This window comes from Panthera uncia, chromosome B4 (genome assembly GCF_023721935.1).
Source record: "Panthera uncia isolate 11264 chromosome B4, Puncia_PCG_1.0, whole genome shotgun sequence".
NCBI classification, from domain to species: Eukaryota; Metazoa; Chordata; class Mammalia; order Carnivora; family Felidae; genus Panthera; species Panthera uncia.
This window is the reverse complement of record NC_064809.1, coordinates 76726565-76743698: the sequence shown is the minus strand read 5'-3', so window position 1 is coordinate 76743698 and position 17134 is coordinate 76726565. Positions and strand designations below refer to the sequence as shown.

The 17134-nt window shown below is 47.9% G+C and overlaps 1 protein-coding gene across 1 annotated transcript; it reads left to right on the top strand.

The window, feature by feature from the left end:
• The first annotated feature begins 5910 nt into the window (after positions 1-5910).
• Positions 5911-16432, top strand: LOC125919089 (keratin, type II cytoskeletal 73). Its single transcript, XM_049625540.1, has 9 exons — positions 5911-6357; positions 7853-8067; positions 8863-8923; positions 9795-9890; positions 10612-10776; positions 13253-13378; positions 13778-13998; positions 15232-15266; positions 16042-16432. The coding sequence occupies exons 1-9, from the start codon at positions 5911-5913 to the stop codon at positions 16296-16298; spliced, it is 1623 nt and encodes a 540-aa protein (XP_049481497.1). The 3' UTR covers positions 16299-16432.
• Positions 16433-17134: the final 702 nt, after the last annotated feature.

Sequence of the window (17134 nt, the reverse complement as noted above, 5' to 3'; positions counted from 1 at the left end):
TCTCCTACAGAAATAGAAACTACAGATGAGTACATGGCCATACATACAGACTACATTTTCAAGCCTCCTTTGCAGAAAACTGTAGCTATGAAGGAAACTTCTGCACAACGGAATCCATATCATGCTGTGCCCTTAAAAGGTGGGGACCTTGAGTGTGGATTCAGTCTCTGAAGAAAAGAAAGTATGAAGGAGCTTAAGAAACTCTATAAGCTCAGGCTCTACCCCAAGCCTTTTGAATAAAAATCGCAGGGTTGAGTTGTTTTAAAAAGATTTCAGGCAATAGTAGGTAAGAGTGTGGGCTCTACAGTGAGCTGCCTGGCTTCCATTCCCAGTTTCCAGCTGTGTGGTCTTGTCCAAGTAACTTAACCTCTCTGTGTCTCAGTTTCCTTATGTATGTTGATCTTGCAGCATTTATCCAGCACTTAATATGTGCCAGGTGTTGTTTTGAGACTATTAATGTGGAGAGAATATTCTGCATTTGTTGGGTAGAGTATTCTATAAATGCCAATTAGATCCTATTGGTTGATAGTGTTGGCGAGTTCTTTTATATCCTTGATGATTTTTTCTCTCGTGGTTCTATCAAGTGTTGAGAGAGGAATACTGACATCTCTAACTTTAACTGTGGATTTGTCTATTTCTTCTTTTGGTTCTATCATTTTTTCTTCACATATTCTGTAGCTCTTCCATTTTGTGCATACACATTAGCATTGCTGTGTCTTCTTGCAGGATTGGCCCTTTTACATTATATAATGCCTCTTTATGTTCCACAATTGTTTTTTGCTCTAAAGATGACTTAATCTGATGTTAATATAGCCACTTCTATTTTCCTTTGATTAATATTTGCATGATGTATATTTCTCCATCCTTTTACTTTTAACTTGGATATATTATTATATTTGAGGTAAGGTTTTTTTTTTTTGTAGATAGCATATAGTTGGCTAATGTTTTTTAATAAGCCCTGACAATCTCTGTCTTTTAACTGGTGTATTTAGATTATATTTAATGTAATTATTAATCTGTTAAGGCATAGGTCTGTCATTTTATTTTTTTGTTCTCTGTGCTTCTCACTTCTGTTTTCCTGCCTTCCTGTGGCTGCTTGAACATTTTTTAAGAGCCCATTTTGATATATGTATAGTGTTTTAGAGTATATGTCTTTGTATACCTTTTTTAGTGGTTGCTCTAGGTATGATATATACGTAACTTATAACAGTCCGCTGCTGTCATCATTTGACTGGTTCAAGTGAAGACACCTTAGCTCTTTATATCCCTTTTCTCTCCCTCCTTCATAATATGGTTTCTTAAATATTTCCTCTAAATACATTTAGAACCACATGAGTGTTATAATTTTTGCTTCAATGATCAAACATAATTTAGAAAATTCAAGAGGAGAAAGAAAGTCTATTGTATTTCCTCATATTTTTTATTACCATGTTCTTTCTCCTCTTTCCTGATGTTCCAAGATTTCTATTATTATACTTTACTTTCTACTTAGAGAACTTCCATTAGCCATGCTTTTGAATTAGGTCTGCTGGTAACAAAGCCTTTTGGTTTTCAATCATCTAAGAATGTTATGATTTCCCTTTCATTCCTGAAGGGTATTTTTGCTGGGTATAGGAAACTGTGCTGACAGTTTTTTGCTTTCAAGCACTTGAAAAAAAATTGTGCCAGTCTCTTCTAGCTTCCGTGGTTTCTGACAAGGCATCAGCTGCCCTTTGAAATTGTTTCCTTTATAGGTAAAGTGTTGTTTCTCTTTTCCTGCTTTCATAATTTTAATTCATCCTCAGTTTCCAGAATTCTGACTATGATATATCTTGGTGTATATTTTTTTGATGTATTCTGTTTGGATTTGTCACCTTCTTGAATATTTAGATTTATATCCTTTGCTAAATTGGGGGAATTTTTAGTTCTTATTTGAGTACTTTTTAGCCAGTCCTTTTTCGTCTCTCACAAAACTCCAATAACATGAATGTAAGATCTTTTGTTACAGTTCCTCAGGTCCCTGATGCCCATTTCCTTCCTTCCTCCCTCGCTTCCCTCTTCCTTCCTTCCTTCCTTCCTTCCTTCCTCCCTCCCTCCCTCCAGCTTTCTTTCTTTCTTTCTTTCTTTCTTTCTTTCTTTCTCCTTCTTTCCTTTCTCTCTCTCTCTGTCTCTCTCTCCTCTCTGTTTTTCAGGTTGGGTAATTTCTGTTATTATATCTTATAGTTCACAGTCTTCTCTAGTCCCTATATCCTGCTGTTAATCTTGTCCTTTGAGTTTTTTTACTTTGGTTATTGTATTTATCAATTCTAAACCTTCCACTTGGTTCTTCTTGATATGTATTTCTTTTTTGAGATTTCTATTTTTTTCATCTGCTTAGCATGTTCTTAATTGCTCTTGAAGCATTTTTATCATGGCTGCTTTAAAATATTCATCAGATAATTCTAACATCTTTGTCACTTTAGGTTGACATCTCTTAATTGTCTTTATTCATTCAGCTTGAGATCTTCCTTATTCTTGGTCTGCTAAGTGATTTTTTATCAAAACCTGGACATTTTGTGTATTAGGTTATGTTATGATCTTGTTTAAGTCTTCTGTTTTAGCTGTCCTCCTCTGACATTGCCCTAGCAGGGGAAAGGATTGGGTGCCACTATATTATTGCCAGGTGGGGGTGGGAGTCAGGGATCCCCATGTGGTATCCACTGATGTTGGATGGACCTGGGACAATTTTCTATTTGTGGGGATGAAAGTCCCAGCTTCTGCTTTGGCCTTCCCTGGCATCACCCAGTTGCCAGAGGAAGGGGGCAGTTGAGGTGCCTCATTATAGGCTGGTGAATCTAGGCTTCCTGCTCAGCTTTTGTTGGAGTAGGTGGGGGTGGGACCTCAGTGTTCTTTGTAATGTTTGGCTAGAATAGAGTGGTTTCTGTTTCTGAGTTTTGTCTTTCTAGGCTGCCCTATTCTTGAATATTTCTCTCCAGAGAGTTAGACTTCTGCAGGGTTTTTGAAAAAATTTGTGCCCTTCCAGGCTGTTGCCTTCTTCTGCCCCAAGTCTGGGATGTATGAAACAAATAGGAACCCCAGAGAATTCACCACCATGCCGTTCCTTGGCTCCCAAGATCCCTATCCAGTATAACTTTTTTTCTCCACCTTTCAGAGTCTTCTCATGTCATATATATATATATATATATATATATATATATATATATATAGTATTCAGGTTTTTAGTTATAGTTAGTGGAAGAAGAGTGTTTACACTATTTCTTCTGCTCTAGCAGCATCAAAAGAAAGGAAAAGTATGTCTATTCCATCTTTCTGAATTACAGATCCTACATATTCTTCTATAACATGATTTTACTGACTCTGTGGGTGATGGGAGGTTGATTTCCTGCTTCTTGTGTGCTGCACCCATCAGAGATGCCTGCCTAGAGGTGAGCAAAGGCTAATGGCAGCACTGACCTCTGTGGGAAGTGGGTGAAGGTTAGGTAAGTGTTCAGCTGGCATCAAGTTTCCCCTGGCAAGACCAGTAGCAGGATGTGAAGCAGAAGTGGCCCACTTAAGAGAGTTTTAAAGACAGATGCCAAGGATCCTGTCCTTAGGAGGAATGATTTCAAGGGGGCATTCCTCTCTCTCAGGAGAGAGTCCCTCACTCCTGTGGTCCTGGGATGGAAACAGGGAGGATAGGGTGTGGGTCTCATCCTTAGGAACGTTTCTGGCTATTGATGGAGATTGGTACAGTTTGGGGACACATGTGGAAAAATAGATACAGTCTGGGAGACCGACCAGAGAGGCGAGTTGAATTGAGATGTGACAAGAGAAGTTTTGCCGGGGTATCCATATGGCAGGTTCATGGGGAGGAAAGACTGTGGTGGGAGAGGCGAAGTGAAGGCCATGCAGAGTGGAGGCTGGCTGCCCGTTAGCACTCACACACCACCACGCAGAGCTGATGCTCACAGCGTAGCCACTGGCTGTCAGCCCTGAGGGAGGGATCTCAAAGCTTGTGACAGCAGTCTGTAGTTTTGCCATGGGTCTGAATCATGTCTACTCTGCCACTGGTGTGCTGAAAGGAGCCAATTAGGGAGGGATTCTGGCTGGGACACTGTATCCTCATCACAATACAGCTTTGTTGGTGTTCACTCATCATGCCTTATAAAGAATTCGCAAAGGGATAAAACCTTTGTGCCTAAGTGAAGAAAGTGGAAAAGATGGAAAGATGGAAAAGAAAGCCAAGTGCTATTACTGGTGTGAAATTGACATCATCGAAGAAAAAGATTATTCTTCTTTTTTCAAATGTTTATTTTTTGAGATAGAGATAGAGATAGAGATAGAGATAGAGATAGAAAGAGACAATGAGTAGGGAAGGGGCAGAGAAAGAGGGAGGCACAGAATCTGAGGCAGGCTCCAGGCTCTGAGCTGTCAGCACAGAGCCTGACATGGGGGCTTGAACCCACGAAGTACAAGATCATGACCTGAGCTGAAGTCAGAGGCTTAACTGACAGAGCCACCCAGGTTCCCTAGAAAATGATTATTCTTAACTAAAAATAGTTGTTTTGTATAAAAAGAGAAGGGGAGGTTGAATTTGGCAATTGCCTGGTTCTACAGTAGAGACATAACACAGGCGTATTATAATATATAATTCAGAAGAGGGCTAGAGTATCTGGACAGAAGTAGAAAAGAGGGATTGGTAAACTGTTCATTCAAGCACTCTGGCTGCTGAAATGACTGCATTTTTATGGAGGATATTATATACTGTGAATATACTTGGGATTTGGGAACAATGAAACATTTGGGTCACATACTTTGGTGTTGTCAAGGCTCTAATGAAATGTGAGTGTCTGTCCTCACCCCTAGAATTGTGAGCTAGGCTTCTGTCTTACAAATTTATGACCCCAGAACCTAACACAGTAACTGGGACAGAGTCAGCCCTTAACAGAGGGCTGTTATGGGATGGATGGATGAATGAATGGGTAAGTCAGTGGGCAGGTGGACAGACAGATGGACAAATATGGCCTTCATAGCTCTGTATGTAGGGTCAGAAGACCAGACCAGGGACTCTCAAAGTGAAGGCTTTCATTTTGTTGGGTGTTTGCATCCTCTGGGATTCTACAAAGAAAGGGCTCATGAAATGTTTGCAATCCTCAGTTCTCTGAGCCTCAGTTTTCCCATTTGTGAAATGTGGGTTATCATATTCCTCCCCAAGCTGACTGGGTGAACTCAGTGAGATTCAGTGTGCAAGGAGCTCTTTTAATGCTGTAAAGTGCTTTACTAGTGTTGGCTATTGTGAATGGTAGCAATGCCATTATTTCAAGGTCAAGGGTGGGATGGCGGGAACGCACAGCAACAAAGAAGCCTGACTGCACAGGGGAGTGTAAGACCTGCCTGGGAGGGCACAGCAGAGGCCCTGGATTCCTAGTGGGTCAGCCTTGAGAACTGTCTCCAGGAGCCCTGGGAAGCCAGGCCACAAAGCCTTTTCTTAACCACATAAAAGCAGCTCAGCCAGGGTCCCTGATCTGATGCCGGTAGAGCTGTGAGATCTCTCACAGATGACTCTGTCAATTAAAGGTCTTCCTCTGCACCCCTGCAATCCAGCCTCCCCACTCCCTGGGAAAGGGCAACCGAGGCTGTGACAAATCTCCCAGCCAAGATCTTTCTAGGGATAATTTGGTTAGGCTAATTATCCCATGTTAATTAGATAAGACTCAAATTACATGAGCAAGACATGCAAACCCAGCACTTTGGGGATTTTCAAGTTATTTACCTGGTGTCTCTGATTTTGCTAGGAGAAAATGATTTTTTGCTCCCAGGCAAACTAAACCCTCAAATTAGGGCAGTGGTTCCCTCCTGAGCCTTATAAAGGGGGAGCCTGAGACTGTAGGCTCATGAATTGCATCTCAGCTAAGGGTTAGCGTATTATTCCATCTCTCTGGCCTCCCCAGCATGAACCGCCAGTTCACCTACAAGTCGGGGGCTGCTGCCAAGGGGGGCTTCAGTGGCTGCTCGGCAGTGCTCTCAGGGGGCAGCTCGTCCTCCTATCGGGCAGGTGGCAAAGGGCTCAGCGGGGGCTTTGGAAGCCGGAGCCTCTACAACCTGGGGGGCGCTCGGAGCATCTCACTCAACATGGCCAGCGGCAGTGGGCGGGCAGGGGGCTATGGGTTTGGTCGAAACTGGGCCAGTGGCTTTGCTGGCAGCATGTTTGGCAGTGTGGCCCTTGGGCCTGTGTGTCCAACTGTGTGCCCTCCAGGGGGCATCCACCAGGTCACTGTCAACAAGAACCTCCTGGCCCCCCTCAACGTGGAGCTGGACCCTGAGATCCAGAAAGTGCGCAGCCAAGAGCGGGAGCAGATCAAGGCTCTGAACAACAAGTTTGCCTCCTTCATCGACAAGGTGGGTCTCTTTGGAGCAAGCCAAGCATAGACCCCCTTCCTTCTTCTACTTCTGCTGCCCTCAGGTGGCTTTCTATCTGAGACAGGCGCCTCCCCAAGATGCAGACACAGCAAGAACTGAGTAGGGAGGAACTGGACCAACCTGGACGTCAGGGCTGAGGGTGGGGGTGGACAGAGGGGCAGGAAGAGCCAGGGAGCTTAATTTGGGAATGTTCCCAAGAAGCAGGGCAAGTGGCCTCAGAGTTGAGAAGTAGGAGAATGACAGTTTATGAAACTAGGAAGCCAGACAAAGGAGAGGCCTGTGGCAGCCAAGGATTTCTATAAAGCCATGAGACCCAATCTCTCCTCTCATGGGACCCAGAGCAGCTCAGATCCTGGTTGAAAGATGGACTCATAAACTATAATACACCCAATCTATGGGGGAAGGCAGATGGGGAGGAGCAATGTACTAGAGCAGTGGTCCTCAAAAGTTTTCCCTGAACCAGCAGCATCAGCATCATCTGGGCACCTGTAGAAATGAACATTCTCAGGCTCCAACTCATACCTACTGAATTGCAAGCTCTGGCAGTAGGGCCCAGGAGCCCCCAGGTGATGTTGATGGCCACTTGTGTTTGAGAACCCCTGAGGAAAAAAGGGGTAGCAGGGCCTTGAGAAATAGAGACTTCCTGAGCTCAGGGGAGCAGGGGAAGCTCACCAAGGGTGGCAGTGAGTAGGGTGGCAAAGTGTGAATAGGAGTTCACTGGATGGAGGTGGGGAAAAGAAACCTAGAGAGAGGGAGAAGTCCCGTGTAGCATGGTAGGACTTGTTTGAAGAACGGGGAGAACTTGCCTTTGTGTGAGTATTGGGTGAGTGGTGGAGGAGGGGGAGGAGGGGTGGGCACATGGTGAAGAGCACAAGGAGGAATTTGGACTGGACTCTGCAGGTGATGTGGAACCACCAGACCATTTTGAATAAGGGAATGGTATGGTATTTGTAAGCTACAGCTTGAGAATGCTGGTTCTTCCCCCAGATTAATGCTCTGAGACCAGAGAGTTGGACATGAAAGCAACATGGGAGGGCCCAAGATCCCCAGTCAACTGAGTGCTTGCCTCTGGCTGGGCTGGGAGATGCCATGATGGAGGAGACAGAGAGCAGGCAGAGCACAGGCCAGGCTACCTGGCCCTGAGCAGAGGTACCCAAGAGTGTGAAGGCCAGTACAAGGCCAGCTTACATATCTAGGGACTTGGCTGCCCATGGACACAGGTCCCTGCAGATTTAGACATTTACTAGTGGTAAATAAAGATGATGAGCCCCTGCCCAATATCAGAGGCTGTCCCCACAAAGAGAACCTCAGTCAGACAAAGGGCCCTGGATGGGGAAGGGTGTGAGGGACATTTTCTAAGTCCGGAGGGCTACGCTTTAAGCTAATATAGTGTAGGACAACACAACCACAGCCCAGGAAAGGAAACCCCACAAGCCCTCCCTATTGACAGAGTGCCTGTTGATTTGGGTCCCAGGTGCGGTTCCTGGAACAGCAGAACCAGGTGCTGGAGACCAAGTGGGAGCTGCTACAGCAGCTGGACCTGAACAACTGCAAGAACAACCTAGAGCCCATCCTCGAGGGCTACATTAGCAACCTGCGGAAGCAGCTGGAGACGCTGTCCGGGGACAGGGTGCGGCTGGACTCGGAGCTGCGCAGCATGCGGGATGTGGTGGAGGACTACAAGAAGAGGTGAGCAGGACCCCATGCCTGGGCTGACTGGTCTGCCAGAGCTGGGCTTTCCCAGCAGGCACTGGGACACTTGCTCAGGGGCACTGAGCTTGGGTGACAGTGGCCCGTCCTGAGTTCCCCTGCCTTGGCAAGATGAGGGCCCTCTCTGGGTGACTGGGCAGTCTGGACAGTGGATAGTCAGCCTCTCAGGCAGTGGTAGGGCTGTTCTTGCAAGTGGCCACCTCCTTGGCACACTCCCTTCTGCTTCCCACTTGAGAAAGCCTCTCAGCTCCTAAGCTCGCTCAGAGGTCCCCCAAATTTCCAGGAACCACCCCTTCCCCAAACCAGCAAGTCAGGGAGTTGGAGTTTCTCTCATTGTCTTCAGGTCCTGGACATTTGGGCCATGCTCCTTCTTCCTGTCCGGGGACAGTTCTAGGTTCCTTTAGATTCACACTTTGGGATGGGGTGAGTTTACTAGCAAGGTATCAGGAAGCTGGAGTGATGCAAGAATCATGGCTACAAGGGATAGCAGCATGTTCCTGTGATTTGGACACTGAATGGGAGGAGGAAGAACCTAGTTACTCCCCAGGCATCAGGGGGAATCCAGACCCAAAATCATCTGGTCCCCTGACCTGGGAGGGAGTTACTTTCAAACCCTGTCTACAGCACTGGCCACATAGTCCTAGTGAGTGGGACAGATTTGCAAAGATGTAGAATAATAGCTGCTAAAAGATACATAGAGTGGACACCTCTTTTCTGCTTTTGTGATGAGAATACACACACACATACCTTGCTCATGTGATGCTTTTCCTATAGGTATGAGGAGGAAATTAACAAGCGCACAACTGCCGAGAATGAATTTGTGGTGCTTAAGAAGGTGAGGAGGAGGTGCATATATATGCCCGTCACCTGGTGGTGGGGCATGGAGGGTGGGGGAGGTAACAGAGAGGAAACTGGGGTCTGTGCTCCTTGTAGAATGACCAGGATCTGAAGTGCCAGAAGAAGATGGAAGGATGTGTTGCTTGGGATATCTTGGGACACCTAGATGTTTACCTAGAATACATTACCTTGTCAGCTTTTAAAAAAAATGTTTTTTTAACGTTTATTTATTATTGAGAGACAGAAAGAGAGCATGAGCAGGGGAGGGACAGAGAGAGGAGGAAACACAGAATCCAAGGCAGGATCCAGGCTCTGAGCTGTCAGCACAGAGCCCAATGCGGGGCTCGAACCCACCAACTGTGGGATCATGACCTCAGCCAAAGTCGGACGCCCAACCAACTGAGCCACCCAGGCACCCCTACCTTGTCAGCTTTTTATATTTGGCGTCGATGGGTGGGAGCCCAGATGTGGATAGCCAATGTCCAGGGTATGTCCACTTTGGCTTGGGGAACAGGACGTGCTTTTGGGAGGGCTGCACGCTTACCTTCCAGCTCTGCCTGTCTCTGGCAAAGTGCTGTGGCTGCCTTGGGCTCTGACTGCCAAATGACCCCCTATAGGAGATAGCTCTCCCTCCCGTAGCCTCTCTTTGAGAAATAGGGGGAAGAACAGGATTCCATCTTGGATGGGGGCAGATGAGTTCCAGAGGCTTGCAGTGAGTCTTGGGTGGAAGTTATGTTCCTGCCCTCTGAGGCCTCACTCCATTCCCGGGGGCAGCTCATCTCAGTGTTGGTGCTTGGGTGTCAGTTCCTGGGAGAGTACTTTCTGGGCTTGAAGAAGGGCGATATCAGGGGGTCTCTGGATTCCTTTAGGATGTGGATGCGGCTTACATGAGCAAGGTGGAACTGCAGGCCAAGGTGGATGCTCTGGATGGAGAGATCAAATTCTTCAAATGTCTGTATGAAGGGGTAAGTCTTCATCCCCCAGCCCCATCCCTAACTCTGTCTTCTGGAAGACAGCCATGTGAATGAGTGGCTATTTGTTCCTTGTAACTTTAAGAGCCCAGGGGATCTCCAGCATTTGGATGCTGGGGGGCATGTAGATCAAAGGAAAGCATGACATCTATCCTGTTGCCTTCAAATTATGTGGACCATCAGTCCCAGCCTGGGACTCCCAGTCACAGTCTCACATCTTTGAGGAAGCCATGGGTCCTCGATACACTGATGTTCAGCTAAGGATATTCTCATTTCTGCCTGTCTTCTGTCTGCCACTTGGGGTGTCTCCCTGGGTCTTGAACAGGAATCTCTAGGGATAAATGTGGGGGAGTCCTCACACCCTTTCTACTACCTCTGATCATCTGGCTTAAAGCCTGATCCCGTTGGCCAAGCATATGTGGGCTCCTGTGTCCTTAGTGTCTCTTGTGTGGTGGCCAGGCTGTTTCTCCTCTATATTTTCGACTCCTGACCTGTTTCAAGTGACAGATAGATGGGCTGTTTTCTTCTTGGACTGCTTCCAACTCATTCAGCAGTTTTCAGATGTGATACTGAAACATCTGGGCTGGGGGGCTTTGGAGAATACAGCTTGTCTCTACTTGGGAGGGTCTAGGGGATCTCTATGAAAGGGTCATCACCTTGGCCTTCCTCCATCCACAAATGGCATTTCATGTTTCCTTCCTTCCTTCTCATGTAGGAGATTGCTCAGATCCAGTCCCATATCAGTGACACATCTGTCATCCTGTCCATGGACAACAACCGGAACCTGGACCTGGACAGCATCATCACTGAGGTCCGCGCCCAGTATGAGGAAATAGCCCTGAAGAGCAAGGCCGAGGCTGAGGCCCTGTACCAGACCAAGGTGGGCTGAACACCTCCTCAGAGTCCATGGCCCACCATGGTCCACACATTTGTCGGGAGCATGGCACTGTCCTGGGTTCTGGGGTACTCCCAAAGGGAGGAGAAGATGAAGCTCTTGGACTGATCCACAAAGACTGGGGCAGCCATTGGCAGACACCCATGGCTGATTGCAAATGAATGTGGCATAAACAGAGTCCTGGATGCTGGGGAGACAGAGGTTAGGGGGCCAAGTGGGACAGGTCAGTACTGACTTCCTGAAGGCTGAGGGGTTTGAACTGAGTCTGAGAGGGAGGAAAACATGGGTAGTTAGCATCTCAACTCTTCCATTAATTACAATAAATTAGGGGGTCTCTTGAATGTCATCTGAGATCAGGTAATTCCTACCTTTCATTCAAGTCCAATTACAAGGATAAAGGGGGAGTATGATCTTAACTCCTTTAATGGGTCATGGGTGGGGAAATGATTCTTTAGATAATTTAGTTTCTCAGATCAGATGGCAACTTTCTAATTGTTTCATGCTATTTATCCGGTTCCTTCCCAGGGGAAATTCACACACTTGAGACCTTATCTTATCTCTCCCCCTGCCTCCTTGATACCATAGGGACAGAAAGATGTGGTCAGCAGGGTTGGGAGGAAGAGAGGGAGGTCCAGGCAACAGCACAGGCCAGGGCTCCTTGATAAGTGTTCAAACCCAAGTTTCCAGTTCCCAAGTCCCTCCACGTGACTGTTGCAAGCCAGTTTCAGGGACGGCCATGTGGATTGTCAGTGGCCAGTGCTTAACCCCAAACTCCTTCCAGAAGAAGTATGGGGTTATCCATACCGGCAAGTCTCCAGTTGGAGCTAAGCCCTTACTGACCAGAGTTTCATTAGTGTAGTTCTAGCAACAGAATTAGAAGGGCTGCTTCTTCTTCTTCTTCCCCTTTCAAAGATGAAGAAGGCAGGGATCAGGGCATTTAAGTAATTTGCCAAGGTCACTTAGCTGGGAATAAATGGAGCTGGATTTGAATCTAGATGACTGACTACAAATTCCACAGTGTTCAGACAAAAGATCAGGACATGACTCTGTTAAGAAGCATTTATAGTGACGGCTTAGGATGGGCCAGGAATAGAGTGGAGAAGGACACTGGTCTGTTTGCTTCAGAAGGAGCCTGCTTGGTGTCAGAACTTAGGGAATTAGTGCCTCCCTCCCTGTCCGTTTGTAGGGAGGGCCATCCTCCTCACATAGACTTGCAGAGAAGCAGGGAAAGACCACCTGTCCTGCCCCAGTGTTTATCATCCCAAGATTAGTACCAAAGATAAACACAGGAACATAGTGAGAAGCCTCTTTGTCTTCCAGGGGACCTGGCATTTTTAAGAGGAATCCTGACTCTAGGGCCTTGTTAGGGTCAGATATGACAACCCATAAGGCCAAGCACCAGTTACACCGAGAGAAGCAGTGTGCAGTCACCAGAGTTCTGAGTGTCACACTTTTCCAAGTTCCTCATAAGCCAGATTCTGGGGTAGAACTAAAATATTCTCTATTGACTGTTCAATGGATGACATCAAGGCGGGAGTGATCCCAAACTAGTAGATGACCTCAAATTCATGGCTAGTGGTGTTAGACTAGCATAATATACCAACACATACGCGTACGCGCGCGTGCACGCGCGCGCACACACACACACACACACACACACACACAATGTTCCTCCATTCCCAGAAACAGTTCCAGTGGCCCAGGGCCCAGCTGAGCTATGAAGGGCAGGAAGTCACAGAGAATACAGGTCCCTGTCATCCAGTCATGCTAAGTCTGATGAGGAAGACACAGAAAGGTGTGCTTATAGTACAGTGTGGGAAGATCTATGAACTGGAGTGGTAGGAACTATGGAACCAGAAGTACACCCAATCAAGGAAGATCAAGGAAGGCCTTCCGGAGGAAGCTGATCTGCTTTGGCTGAGTTGGAACTAGCTAGGGAAAAAGGGAAAATGGATGAGAAAGGGTTTTCCAGGTGGAGGTAGAGCCTCATGCAAAGTCTCAGAGACTTGAGAGCACAGGGACATTTAGGGAACAGTTCAACAGAAGTGTAGAGGCAGATGGGCAGGGGTAGCGAAAGATGAGTCTGGAGAGACTGGTGGATGCAAATCTCAAAGCACCTTGATGCCATGCTCATGGTTTGAATTTGACCTTGACTTTGAAGGGCTATTAGTAGAGCAGTGTCATAGTTGGAGTTGTATGTTATATGGTTGCAGTATGGAGAGAAGAAGACTTTCAACAGTCCTTATGTCCAAATGTAACCATCAGTGAGAGAACTGTGCTTAAGACAAACAAATAAATCCCATGAACAGATAGATGTTTGAGTGGGGGGCTGTTGACAGGCCTGGTGAAGTTGGGGACCCCTACCCACCTCTGTCACACTCTGAAGGCAAAGGCATGGTCTGCCAGGCTGAGCTCCACCAGGCCTGAGTCAAGGTCTCTGATTTGCCCCCTGTCCTTCTAGTTCCAGGAGCTCCAGCTAGTAGCTGGCCGGCATGGGGATGACCTCAAGCACACCAAGAATGAGATCTCCGAACTGACTCGGCTTATCCAAAGGCTGCGCTCAGAGATTGAGAGTGTGAAGAAGCAGGTAAAGGGGGCTTTGGAAGTTCCTGGCTCACTCTCCAGGGAGGTGTGAATGGTCTATCACACATACTCCCCCAGACCTCTCTCCTACTCTACATCCTTCATTTCAGAACCCACTTTCTCAGGTGGAGCCCCCGATCTCATCCTCCACACTTATCTCCCATCTGAAATCTGGAACAATTGGAAAGGTCTTTTCAGAAAGCCAAGTGGCTAAGAGTAAGAATCTCCCCTGACCCAGTTGAGGGGACTCTATCTATCACCATGGATGTGGCTTTGCTGTAGGAATTGGGGCCAGACAGAGGAGGGTCCGACCACAGTCAGCACACGGGGGATGAGGGGTGAAGTGGGGCTTGGAGTGGCTGCCCTTAGAACTCAGGGGAAAATGCTACCTCCTGTCCCGCAGTGCTCTAACCTGGAGACGGCCATCGCCGATGCCGAGCAGCGGGGCGACTGCGCCCTGAAGGATGCCCGGGCCAAGCTGGATGAGCTGGAGGCCGCCCTGCACCAGGCCAAGGAGGAGCTGGCTCGGATGCTGCGGGAGTACCAGGAGCTCATGAGCACGAAGCTGGCCCTGGACGTGGAGATCGCCACCTACCGCAAGCTGCTGGAGGGCGAGGAGTGCAGGTGCGGGGGGGGGGGGGGGGGGGGGAGGGTCTTAGAGCTGGAAGAACTTTTGGACTTTTCTGACTCAGTTTCCCAGAGTGTGGGGGAGGTTGCTGGAGTGGCTGGAGATGCTTTTCAGGTCATGACAAACAGCTTTTAAACAGCATCTGGTCAATGAGACAGCAATCTCCTTTATAGTTTTCCTGCCAGTCTCCAGACCACAACAGGGAGAAAGTCTCAGGATGGTTCTGTTGTGTCTTTAACACCGCTCGGACCCTTGCCATTATCCCTATAAGTAAAGAGATACTAGATCCCAGGTTCAGAGCCTCGGGAAGGCAACAATATCTAGCCCTAAAGTTTTAAACTGCTTTATTTTCATTATACTTATTTTTACTGCTACCGTTTTTTTTTAAATCCTTTTTGATCAGGTAGTGTTGGTTTTCTATTTACCCTGGTGAAGGAAAATGTCTTAAAAAAAATTTTTTTTAATTTATTTATTGAGAAAGAGAGAAAGAGAGAGTGAGCGAGCACGTGAGTAGGGGAGGGGCAGAGAAAGAGGGAGAGAGAACCCCAAGCAGGCTCCACACTGTCAGTGCAGAGCCCGATGTGGGGTTTCACCTCACAAAACCATGAGATCACAATCTGAGCCGAAGCCAAGAGTTGGACGCTTAACAGACTGAGCCACCCAGGAGCCCCATAAAACTTCTTGTTAAGAGAAATGCATTTTTTTGGTATAAAAGGCAGAGTCCATGAAAAATACTAAGTATGTAACAGTGTGAGTCGTACAGGTTCATAGCACGTCAGAGTGGGGTACGTGAAACACTGACATGTGAAAAGCTTGTTCTAACTGAGCACCATTGTAGTGCTGAGACCAGCAGAGGAGAAGTTACTGGTCCTAAAATCAGACGGTTATTTCCTTAGGGGCACCTTCTGATGCCAGTATTTCCACATGTGTATTTATTCAGGCAGTAGCCTCCCAGGAATGAAGAAATGGGATAAAGAGGAACCCAGAGGAGGGGCCCTGAGAGGTGCTGTTGTTGGGGGCCCCAAGTTTGCAGGTTGGCACGTGTCTGACGTGGGAAGGGTAGACTGGGGGGCGGGGCAGAGCAGAGACATGCAGGTGCAATGATGACATCTGGCCAGTTGGAGGGGTTCGTGGAGGCTGGGCTCATGTGGCTGATGAGCTCAAGCTGCGGTGTGGGGAACTTGGATTCCAAGCGTTGGAGACTTACCTCCCCTTTTCTCTCTGCACAGGATGTCTGGAGAACACACCAATTCTGTGAGCATTTGTGAGTATTTCATGCCTCTGGGGGAATATTTGTAGCCCATTAATGAACACAGAGGAAATGGGTGCCTGCCTCCGGGCCCCCATGGGCTCTGCCGGGTAGATCACCTGGTCACAACCCCCTTCCTCGCTAAGACCTGTTCCCTCTTCCTCCGTGGAGCCCCCACTGGCAGCTTCCCGTCACATTCTGATATTTCACATGGGCCCCTTCCCCAGAGATCTCACCTATGCTGGGACAAAACTCTCAGCCCACCCTCTTCTGCCTCCCCCGTCCCACGACAGCTCTCCTGCATGATGGAAGCTGTGAGCAGGAAGAGCCCACCTCCTCACTGCAAGCAGAGACCTGTGCTCAGGCACGCTGTGCATGACCAGTGTGAGTGCTGGCTCCACAGCGGTCAGCCTGGTCTCCTAAGACAGGCCAGCAAACCTTCCCGAAATCAAGCAATCCGGAAGTTCTTTGAAAAAAATTAAGAGCATATTCTAAAGTTAAATGAGAGCCCTACTGGCTTATGTGATGCTTCAGGAGACACTCTTGGTACTCCTGTTTGTTCAGAGAAGGAGAACACACCCAATTTGGGGATCCTGTGGGATCTGGGCTAGTTTTTCCAGTGCCTGAGCTGCTCAGGAATTGAGCATATATCCTTAGTGTCCACAGTTGATGTGAAACGTTTGCTTAAGAGGGAGACATTTAAGCTAGTTGCGGGTGGGAGATTGGAGGGGACTTGGTGTCACCCCTGTCCTGGGACATACACTTATCACTCCTCCCTCCACCCCCACAGCAGTCATCAGCAGCACGGTGGCCGGGACCACGGGCACAGGAGCTGGCTTTGGTTTCAGCGGTTCTGGCACCTTTGGTTACCGGCCCAGCTCTGTCTCGGGGGGCTACGGCATGCTGTCCGGGGGCTGTGTCACTGGCAGTGGGAACTGTGGCCCCCGCGGAGAGGCCAAAACCAGGCTGGGCAGTGCAAGCGAATTCAAGGACGCCCAGGGGAAGACCTCAGCTCTGAGCTCCCCCACCAAGAAAACCACAAGATAAAGTGAAAGTGTATTTCCCCACTGTCCACCTCACCCTGGTTTCCTCTGGACTCCCTTCTCCAGGAAACTCCTGCATCACATTTATCATCATCTCCTTCTTGCTTTTCCTTTCCACTGACATTCCCTCTCTTCTACCTCCTGCCTTAGTCTTCCTTCATTCAGAATCTGGATTCTAGCCCATCCTGCTGCCTCCATACTAAGAGACTCCCTAACTCAGGCTCCCCTTCCTGAAGCGTTGCCAGGAAGGCCAGATCTTTCCCTGGCCTGCACAGCCCCTTGCAGAGAAAGGTCTCTCTCAGCAGTTCCCCCCTCCACAGCCTGGCCTTAGGGAGTTATTTGGCTACATGCTGCCTGGGTTCATGAGATTACAGGGCCACCGACAGACCCACAAAGACTGTCTCCTGTTACAGCAACAGCAGCTCAGGCAAAACACTAGGTTACGGGTTCTATCTTGCGTGGCCCCTACACGTTTACAGAGCTGGGAGTAGCCCTGGAGATTGGTCTTATCCATGAAGGGATTTGTGCCTTCAATATGTGAGTTCCTGTCCTTGTTCAGGTCTTACCTCTCTAATTCCCGCATCTCACCAATAAACTTAATAAAACTCATGCAGGACCAGGCTGCTTCTCTCTTCTAGGGGAATCCTCATCTCAGACCACCTATTTTCTTCTTCTTCTTTTTTTTAATGTTTATTTATTTTTGAGAGAGAGAAAGAGAGAGAGAGAGAGAGCAGGGGAGGCACAGAGAGAGAGAGAGAGAGAGAGAGAGAATGAGGAAGCAGGGTCCAGGCCCTGAGCTGTCGGCACAGAGCCCGACATGGGGCTCGAACCCATGAACCA

Coding starts and splice junctions, on each gene's coding strand:
- LOC125919089 (XM_049625540.1), top strand. CDS start 5,911: ATGAACCGCCAGTTCACCTACAAGTCGGGGGCTGCTGCCAAGGGGGGC. Junction 8,924..9,794: donor AATTTGTGGTGCTTAAGAAG/GTGAGGAGGAGG, acceptor GGATTCCTTTAG/GATGTGGATGCGGCTTACAT. Junction 13,379..13,777: donor TTGAGAGTGTGAAGAAGCAG/GTAAAGGGGGCT, acceptor CCTGTCCCGCAG/TGCTCTAACCTGGAGACGGC.